General features: G+C 48.1%; 1 protein-coding gene across 1 annotated transcript; it reads right to left on the bottom strand.

Annotated features, from left to right (window-relative positions):
- Positions 1 to 2,282: 2,282 nt before the first annotated feature.
- On the bottom strand, positions 2,283 to 10,034 carry LOC117809030 (WD repeat domain phosphoinositide-interacting protein 2-like). Its single transcript, XM_034678703.1, has 12 exons — positions 9,808 to 10,034; positions 8,138 to 8,220; positions 7,444 to 7,613; positions 7,039 to 7,135; positions 6,674 to 6,771; positions 4,837 to 4,929; positions 4,653 to 4,723; positions 4,282 to 4,395; positions 4,036 to 4,200; positions 3,731 to 3,838; positions 3,542 to 3,639; positions 2,283 to 3,375 (listed from the first exon to the last, which is right to left on the bottom strand). The coding sequence occupies exons 1-12, from the start codon at positions 10,032 to 10,034 to the stop codon at positions 3,263 to 3,265; spliced, it is 1,437 nt and encodes a 478-aa protein (XP_034534594.1). The 3' UTR covers positions 2,283 to 3,262.
- Positions 10,035 to 10,116: the final 82 nt, after the last annotated feature.

Genomic DNA, 10,116 nt, shown 5'->3' on the forward strand with positions numbered 1-10,116 from the left:
GCTAGCAGTGCTGATGTTTGTGTTACACACACACACACACACACACACACACACAAACACCACACACACACATACACACACACAAATAAACATACGCACTCACGCACACACACACACACACACACACACACACATTCACACACACAGACACACAGACACATACACACTCTCTCTCTCAGGTATGTTTCGGGTCTGCTCACAGCAACACTGCCCACCTGCGCTGTTAGATACAACACCTGAGCTGAACCATGTTCGGTAAGTGGTCTCGCTTCGTACCTGTCAGGCGGATTTTGATGCTGGACCCGGTCCTCCGAGTCCCTGGATTCGACATCCTCCGGGAGAAACGGTCCCGGACTTCCCTCCGGAGTCTCAGAGTCTCGGTGTCACCGTGAAACGGAGCGCGAGGAGCTTCAGGTCGGAACCATGCGGTCCGGTTCGGTCCCCGTCCCGGTCTACAGAGGATTATTTTACCGCAAAGCGCCGCGCTCCTCTGGACCCGGACCCGCAACACCACACAACATTTTCAGGCAGGCTCAGGCACGTACTGACGTCAGGCACGTGCTGACGTCATGTCACCTTACGTGCGCGCGTTTGGAGAGCGTGAGCGTGCCCGTGAGAACCAGGTTCAGCTCATAGGTTCAGCTGTGTTCATGATATCTCCACATGAAGCCAAACACTCTCAGGTGATCATATTCTTTGTTTATTGGCAGGACAAGAGTTCTCTTCACTGTTGGGAGGAGCTGAAGCTGGGAGGAGCTGAAGCTTGGAGCAGCTGAAGTTGGGAGGAGCTGAAGCTTGGAGCAGCTGAAGCTTGGAGCAGTTGAAACTTGGAGCAGTTTAAGCTTGGAACAGTTGAAACTTGGAGCAGCTGAAGTTGGGAGGAGCTGAAGCTTGGAGGGGCTGAAGTTGGGAGGAGCTGAAGCTTGGAGCAGCTGAAGTTGGGAGGAGCTGAAGCTGGGAGCAGCTGATGTTGGGAGAAGTGGAAACTTGGAGAAGCTGAAGTTGGGAGCAGCTGAAGCTTGGAGCAGATTTGTTCAGGGCTGTTATTTATCTGCATTTGGTTTTACATCATTGAAAAAGGCTCATGTGCCTCTTTGACGACTTCAGCTTCCTTGTAAATCATATAAACGTCTGAGCCAGTTGACGGTGGGTTAGGGTTCTTTGGGATGCTTTCTTCTGTGCTGGCTCGGTGCTTAGTGTCCACAGGAGTCCTGTGATGCTCCCGGGACATGAAGTTCAATCAGGGCGCCTGAGAAGAACCGGTCGTTTTTACTTAGGGGAGAAAGAACTGGAATGTTTTCTAAGTTCTGTATATTGCCTTCACTTTTTCTCCAGACCTCATCACTTTGTTCACTTTGCACCGTTACATAAATTCAGAATGTGTAGCAAAACTCTTTTGAAATCTGTTCACTGATATCCTCTTCTTTGTGTCTTTCTATTTCCACAAAGGCTCACCTGCCTCACCTGTCAGTGTAAAGGAGGCAAAGTCAATCTGAGCCAGTATCTGAGGTGGCAAAGAGGCGCATCTGCAAGGACGGGTAAAGTTAGGGAGAATAATTAGTCTGCTTGTGTTCACGCAGCCCACGGAGGCTTTACATAGGCTGTACGTGAATCAGCTGCGTCACAACGCTGCAAAATCTCATCTCAAGGCTGTTAACTCTTACAGAGCATAACACGCCCATGAGCCAAGGCCCGCAACAATCCCAGACGATATGAAAGTCTTGTAAACAAAGGCCTTTAACAGGAATCCCCCGGTTTCCTCTGACCACTAAAGTTCTGGTGAGTGAGACATTAGTCCTCATTTTAATGGAGCAGCTGAAAGTGACTCTGAAGTGCTTCTTCCTGGAACGCTCTGTATGCCAGAAAACAGCAACTGTGAAGAAGGCTTCTCTCTGGTTGTTCCAGCTGTGACGCTCACACAGCCTTAAAAATCAGCAGTTTCCCCAAAACTTCTGTGAAGTGCTTCTGGTCTGGTGGTTTTGGCGCCCCCCTGTGGACCCCTTCTTCTCTCTCAGTCACTGGCTGAGTCTCTGTGTGTGTCAGTCTCTTCACTTCTGTGGCTCATATTGAAGCTTCAGTCCTCACAGGAGCTCTGATGACTACAGGTGCAACAAGAAACAAAAGGCCCCTCTCTCATACATCAACATGGACTTTATTTTCAGATGAACGTTTCACATTTTGTACAAAATCATTAGAAAATGTCTGACACTCCAAAACCCCCACGACTAATCCTTGTTTAGTGGCTTCAGACATCCAGGATTATTAAGGAGCATCCTGGACCGGTCCATCAGCCGGAGCTGATCCACATCAATCCACGGTTCACTCCGCGGCCTGACCCACACACACCATCGCTGAGAGTCAGTCACCTCCCTGATGTTTGGACTAACCAACACCACCATGCATGAGTTCTTACACACGACACATCATTGGTTATGTTTGATTACCAAGTTTTAAAAAGATCATTAATATCAGTGTTTAAAATCAACCAATGACTGCAGGCCGGGGGCGGGGCCGGGTTCACTGAGCCTCAGTTTGGAACAAGAGAGGGACAAATGGAGGCTAATTATGCAGTGTTTGCTAATGTACATGCCCAGCACACACACACACACACACGCACACACACACATACTTTAATCTGTGAACATGTCTGCCTCATGCCAAAGCTTCAAATGTAGGAGGGATAAAGTTAAGCCAGATGACCCAAAACACAGTGTGTGTTCGTGTTTGTGTGTGTGTGTGTGTGTGTGTGTGTGTGTGTGAGAGAGATGACAGGGTCAGAAAAGATACTAAACACCCTCAGTTAAGATCCAACAGCTGAAGAAGGTTTTATTGACGCAGAAAGATCCTCCTCTCAGAAACCCTGATGCGGGGCGGCGAGGCACTTACACATCACTTTCATTTTACACAGTGCTTGCGTCAGTGTGTGTGTGTGTCTTCAGGGGAGACACAGCTACATTTTTTTTTTTGATCAAATGTCCAACACACACACTCACAGATACTTGTTTTCACATTGAAGCATGTTTTTAGCGGTTGGCACATGTACATGCAAAGCGTCAGCTCGGCCTGCGAGGCGAAACTGAGGGAGGAGAGGGAGGAAAAGATGTGAACAGACAAACGCACAGAGAGACTCACAGACAGGCTCATGAACACACAGAGCGTTTAAAAACACGCCGTCTCGGATCCTGTCCCCGCCCCCTCCTGTCACATGTTCATAGCAGCACCAGAGGAGCCCTCTGATTGGTGGGTACGGCCGTCCGTTAAGTCAGTCAGTTTCAAGGATGAGTGGCGGTTGCTCGTTCTCCTCATCTAAGCGCAAATCGTTAAGGTCGTCTTCTAGCCCCGCCCCTCCTACGGCGCCCTGTTCTTCGCAGTAACCTAGGTAAGAAGAGTCAAGAGATCAAACAGTGAAACAAACAACTTTTACAAAGTCAACGGTGATGAGAGGACAGATTCTTTCCTGTCCGACGTCACTGCAGCGTCATGGCAAACACTCGCTCCTGAGAGAGAGGAACAAACACGTCACAGGTGAGCGTCTCCTTACCTTTGGAGACCACAGCACTGTAGGTCTGAGCCACGAGTGGGCGATCATGTGACCCCTGCTCAAGGATCTCATTGGGTGCTTCGGCACTGCCGTCTAACCTGAGATCAACAACAGAGAGCGTCAGGCGGCAGCTGCACAGCATGCACACATCGGTCCCACTCATGATCAACCTGGATAGGTGTGTGTTACCTGTGCTGCTTCATGAGTGTGCACTCCCCTCCCTCCTGGGGATCCAGGTTGTACAGGTACAGGTAACCATCAGCTGCTGCCACCAGCAACCGGGGGATCTTCTGGATCCTGAAACCACAAAGATCACATCTGAAAATCTGTTCCTCTCAAAACCACACGCACACACACACACTTTTCATAGTTACTTCCATATTTTACATCTAAATCAGGTCCCTGATTAAGTGTGAGTGTGTGTGTGTGTGTGTGTGTGTGTGTGTGTGTGTGTGTGTGTGTGTGTGTGTGTGTGTGTGTGTGTGTGTACTCACACAGCTAAGGCGCAGATGTTCTTGTGTCCACAGAACGGCAGGCGGACGGTGGCGAAGGCTCGTCCCTGCGTGAACATCTCGGTGACCTGTGAGGGCAGGTAGGTGGTGGAGGCCATCAGGACCTTCCCCAGGTACCCCCCCCACGTGGTGGGCTCCTCCGCTGGCCTGCACACCAACACAGATGTTAGAGGCCGGCGTGTCTCAGCGTCTTTCATGCCGACACACGAGGACACAAAAGGTACCTACACATATTTCTCCTTCTGAGTCTCTAACTTGAAGATGTGGACAGTCTCTGTGTTGCTAGAGGCCGACAGGTACAGTCCTTCCATACTGAACGCCAGTGAGCAGATGCTGACACACCTGGAGTCAGAAACACACAGAGGCAACAGAGAGTCATGGAGGTCCATTCAGGGCTCAGGGATCACGCCTCTGTATTCTGCCTCCTCCTGATGTGCTCTAAAGATACAGAGAACTAACTCCACGTCTCAGTTGTTCCTCTGAGCGCCTGATAAATATACATTCTGCTGTTTCACCCTGACCCCAAAGTCCTCACAGAAATAAAGCTGATTCTTCTTTAATGGCTAAAACTGTAGTCCATGAATCATCAGAGAACCTACCTCTTGACTCCTCTTCGAAACTCAAAGAGCTTCTGTCCCTCTGGGATGGAGAAGACACGAATGACTGTGCCCTGAGAGGAAGTGAGAGACACACATAGGAGAACGGCACTCAAGAGGGAACACATCGACAGAAACACCAAAAGACGCCACAGAGACCAAAGAACCATGCACAGAGCGTCTCTACCTTCTCTGAGGCCGTGGCCAGTTTAGTTCCACTGGCATCGAACGCCAGAGCCGCTAACGGGCTGTCGTGTGCTGGAATCATGTTCGCCGCTCGCTGGGGAAACAAATGCAGATGAGTTAAAGACAAACCGCTTCACGAAGCTGCAGCTGATTCAATGAAACAGAGACAGGAGCCAATATTTACTTTTCATTTTAGCTTCTGTATAAAACTTCCTGAACAGGACAACATCTGTACTGGTGTAAAAACATCTGTACTGGTGTACAAACATCTGTACTGGTGTACAAACATCTGTACTGGTGTACAAACATCTGTACTGGTGTACAAACATCTGTACTGGTGTAATAACAGAACATCTGTACCGGTGTAAAAACATCTGTACCGGTGTAAAAACATCTGTACCGGTGTACAAACATCTGTACCGGTGTAAAAACATCTGTACTGGTGTAATAACAGAGAACATCTGTACTGGTGTAAAAACATCTGTACCGGGGTACAAACATCTGTACAGGTGTAATAACATCTGTACTAGTGTAAAAACATCTGTACAGGTGTATTAACAGAGAACATCTGTACTGGTGTAAAAACATCTATAGGTGTAAAAGCAGAGAATATCTGTACTGGTGTAAAAACATCTGAAGGTTCAAAAGCAGAGAACATCTGTACTGGTGTAAAAACATCTGTGCTGGTGTAAAAACATCTGTAGGTTTAAAAGCAAAGAACATCTGTACTGGTGTAAAAGCAGAGAACAGCTGTACTGGTGTAAAAGCAGAGAACAGCTGTACTGGTGTAAAAGCAGAGAACAGCTGTACTGGTGTAAAAGCAGAGAACAGCTGTACTGGTGTAAAGGCAGAGAACAGCTGTACTGGTGTAAAGGCAGCTGTACTGGTGTAAAGGTAGAGAACAGCTGTACTGGTGTAAAGGCAGCTGTACTGGTGTAAAGGCAGAGAACAGCTGTACTGGTGTAAAGGCAGCTGTACTGGTGTAAAAACTTCTATAGGTGTAAAAGCAGAGAACATCTGTACTGGTGTAAAAACATCTGTGCTGGTGTAAAAACATCTGTAGGTTTATAAAGCAAAGAACATCTGTGCTGGTCTAAAAGCAGAGAACAGCTGTACTGGTGTAAAAGCAGCTGTACTGGTGTAAAAGCAGAGAACAGCTGTACTGGTGTAAAGGCAGCTGTACTGGTGTAAAAGCAGAGAACATCTGTACTGGTGTAAAAACATCTGTAGGTTTAAAAGCAAAGAACATCTGTACTGGTGTAAAAGCAGAGAACAGCTGTACTGGTGTAAAAGCAGCTGTACTGGTGTAAAGGTAGAGAACAGCTGTACTGGTGTAAAAGCAGCTGTACTGGTGTAAAAGCAGCTGTACTGGTGTAAAAGCAGCTGTACTGGTGTAAAGGCAGAGAACAGCTGTACTGGTGTAAAAGCAGAGAACATCTGTACTGGTGTAAAGGTAGAGAACATCTGTACTGGTGTAAAGGTAGAGAACATCTGTACTGGTGTAAAAGCAGAGAACAGCTGTACTGGTGTAAAAGCAGCTGTACTGGTGTAAAAGCAGAGAACAGCTGTACTGGTGTAAAAGCAGAGAACATCTGTACTGGTGTAAAGGCAGAGAACAGCTGTACTGGTGTAAAAGCAGAGAACATCTGTACTGGTGTAAAGGTAGAGAACATCTGTACTGGTGTAAAGGTAGAGAACATCTGTACTGGTGTAAAGGTAGAGAACATCTGTACTGGTGTAAAGGTAGAGAACATCTGTACTGGTGTAAAAGCAGCTGTACTGGTATCATAGACTTTGTGAAGGACTTTCTAAGAGAAAGGTCAGAGGGCTTTGATTACCAGGTTGACTGTGTCAAACACTTGAACCTCTCCTATCGTGGTGCTGCCAGGGTAGGCCAGATAACAGTTGTCGTTGCTGATAGAAAGGGCACACAGTCCTGAAACCACAGACACAAACAGAGTTTAATCAGAGTCTTCTGTTTGTCAGAGGACGATTAGAACTGACAGAAAGACTTCTTCAGTGTGAGACTGTGATAAGGATGAGCTCTGGGTGTTCAGAGCATGTATGAAACTACCTCACTGCCCTCACTCAGATTACTGTGACAGTTTCAGCCTCCAGAAAAATCACAAAACCCCTGAACTCTTCCCCGCTACGTTTTATTTACCTCCTCTTCTGTCACACACCTCACTGTGGGCAGACTCACCTGAAGGGTTGGGTGGAGTTTCTCTGATGGTGTGCAGCACTTTCATGTCACGGATGTTGTGTATGTACAGAGACTCCTCCAGGCAGACGATCAACCGCTGACAAAACACCAAAACACACCAGAGTCAGAGTGACAGCAGAGAGACTGTCCTGAGTCTGACACACAGCTCTGAGTGGAGCTGCTTCATCACATACATATGTATTTATACATGTAGTCTCTCTGAAGTTGTTAGGAGAGGCTTTATATCAATGCCTGCTCTCATGGTGGATTCTAATATTAGTTATAAAACTCATTTGTACAAACAGGAATAAGAAAAGCGTCACACTGAGAAGCTTGACTCATCTGATTCTAAATGTGGACACACGTGAAGATGTGTGTGACGGGCAGCGCGAGGCCGTCAGATACCTGTCTGTTGAGTTTGACGGCCAGGATGGTGTTGGAGTACGAGTAGTTACAGATCTCGGTTCCCTTCTTGAAGTGACAGACTTTGAGCTTCCTCGGGGCCTTCAGGCTGACGATGGCAACCAGACTGCTGGAGAACAGACGCTCCACGATACACACATCCTCTGTGTCCGCTGCACAAACACACACACAAACACACACACACAGAACACTTGTATTATTACTCTGAGTTTTTCAGGAGAGTTCCAAACTTCAGGTCAGTGGCTAATGTGTGACGGGTCTCCAACAGAGAGGAGCAGGAGGAGAAAAAGAAGAAGAAGAAGAAGCAGAAGAAGAAGAAGAAGAAGAAGTAGAAGAAGAAGAAGAAGAAGCAGAAGAAGAAGAAGAAGAAGAAGAAGAAGAAGAAGAAGAAGAAGTAGAAGAAGAAGAAGAAGTAGAAGAAGAAGAAGAACTTACGAGAAATGTGAAAACACACTAAGAGCTGAGAGAAAGACTTCCAACAAACTGAAGATAACAGACATGAACACCACAGGTGCTGCTTTAAATTTCAGCCTCTTTTACCAATGATGACAGAAGAACACTGATTTAATGTCTTCAGTCTTTAATGTGATGAATCACCAGAGATGTACCTGAGTGATGACACTGACCTCAGAGTGTCATCACATCAAAGTGTTCACATTAAAGAACAGTCACTTACTACATTCATAGATCTGCTCCAGTTTGTCCACCGACGACAGAGAGAAGAACTTATATCCTGATTTGGTGCCGACAGCTAAAGACCTGAGAACAAGAAACACACACTCAATGTTTACATCAGCAATACATCTCTCTCTGTCACACACACACATACACACATAGTATTCGTGACGTCAGCCATCTGTTTCTGAAGCGTGTTTTGAAGCCAATTGTCGGTGGCAGCCATATTGCTGCTGTCGAGCGAGTGTGAGGTAAAGAGGCGGAGTTTGAGCCTCCTAGCCAACAGCTACAGTGTTCCCGCCTGTTATCAAGTCAGCTGTGCCTCTCATAAGAAAACTCAGAATCTCAATATATCTTTGAAATTGCCGCGTTAGAAAAAAAATTAAACTCCTTCAGATGATAAAAAATAGCAAATTAACTTCTGCTGCAGAGGATGGCGTCATGCTAACCATGGAGGATAGCGTCATGGTAGCCACGGAGGATAGCGTCATGCTAGCCACGGAGGATGGCGTTAGGCTAACCACGGAGGATGGCATGATGCTAGCCACGGAGGATGGCGTCATGCTAGCAACGGAGGATGGCGTGCTGCTAGCCACGGCGGATAGCGTGATGCTAGCCACAGAGGATGGCGCCATTATAGCCATGGAGGATGGCGTCATGTTAACCACGGAGGATAGTGTCATGCTAGCCACGGAAGAAAGCATCATGCTAGCCACGGAGGATGGCTGAATGTTAGCCACGGAGGATTGCGTGATGCTAGCCACAGAGGTCAGCGTCATGCTAGCTGGGGAGGATGGCGTGATGCTAGCCAGGGAGGATAGCCTGATGTTAGCCACAGAAGACAGCACGATGCTAGCCAGGGAGGATAGCGTCATGATAGCCACTGAGGATAGCATGACGCTAGCTACGGAGGATAGCATCATGCTAGCCACGGAGGATAGCGTGACGCTAGCCTTGGAGTGTAGCATCATGCTAGCCACGGAGGATAGCATGATTCTAGCCACGGAGTATAGCATCATGCTAGCCACGGAGGATAGCATGATTCTAGCCACGGAGTATAGCATGATTCTAGCCACGGAGGATACCATCATGCTAGCCACGGAGTATAGCATCATGCTAGCCACGGAGTATAGCATTATGCTAGCCACGGAGCATAGCATCATGCTAGCCACGGAGGATAACATGTTGCTAGCCACATAGGATAGCATCATGCTAGCCACGGAGGATAGCATGTTGCTAGCCACACAGGATAGCATGTTGCTAGCCACATAGGATAGCATCATGCTAGCCACATAGGATAGCATCATGCTAGCCACATAGGATAGCATCATGCTAGCCACGGAGGCTAGCATCATGCTAGCCACATAGGATAGCATCATGCTAGCCACGGAGGATAGCATCATGCTAGCCACGGAGGATAGCATCATGCTAGCCACGGATAATAGCATGTTAAAGAGCTCGTTACGATGTTTGTGTCCTGATGACAGTTTCTGATGTTGAAATCAGATCCTTGTGATGTCATGGAGACACCTGTCACTCAGACAGGCCTCTGCTACGCTAGCTAGTACCGGGGCCCCGCTCCCCGGCCTCCCTCCCCGGCCTCGCGTAGCGAAGGCCCCCCCCGCTCCCTGGCCTCCCTCCCCGGCCTCCTTCACCGCAGACTCGGCCTACGTGTTGTCCTGGTTGAAGTTGGCGAAGAGGAGCTGGCTCCCGCCCGCATCCCCGCTGAGATGGCCAGGTTCATGGGTTCGGTTCCATGGACCGGTACAGCTCCGGTGGAGGGTTCTGATGTGTTGGGGGGCAGACCTGCGGACTTGGTTCACGGAGCCATGTCTTTCTCCGGCCTGTAGGGATTGTTGTTGTTTTTCATAGGGCTGCTGTTCCCCCCCACTGCGCATGCACCAAGGACGTAGCGTGTGATGCGTTTAAAGACCTGAAGAAAATGTTGGACAGAGCAGAACGTTTTGATTTGAAATGTAT

Source organism: Notolabrus celidotus, unplaced genomic scaffold, assembly GCF_009762535.1.
Source record: "Notolabrus celidotus isolate fNotCel1 unplaced genomic scaffold, fNotCel1.pri scaffold_208_arrow_ctg1, whole genome shotgun sequence".
Taxonomy (NCBI): Eukaryota; Metazoa; Chordata; class Actinopteri; order Labriformes; family Labridae; genus Notolabrus; species Notolabrus celidotus.

Bases quoted from the DNA above. Each gene is read 5' to 3' on its own strand.
- LOC117809030 (XM_034678703.1), bottom strand. From the start codon at position 10,034: ATGCGCAGTGGGGGGGAACAGCAGCCCTATGAAAAACAACAACAATCC. The intron at 7,614-8,137 runs GTAAGTGACTGT...GTGTTTGTGCAG, and splicing joins GGAGCAGATCTATGAATGTA to CGGACACAGAGGATGTGTGT. The intron at 3,839-4,035 runs GTGAGTACACAC...TTGTGGTTTCAG, and splicing joins AACATCTGCGCCTTAGCTGT to GATCCAGAAGATCCCCCGGT.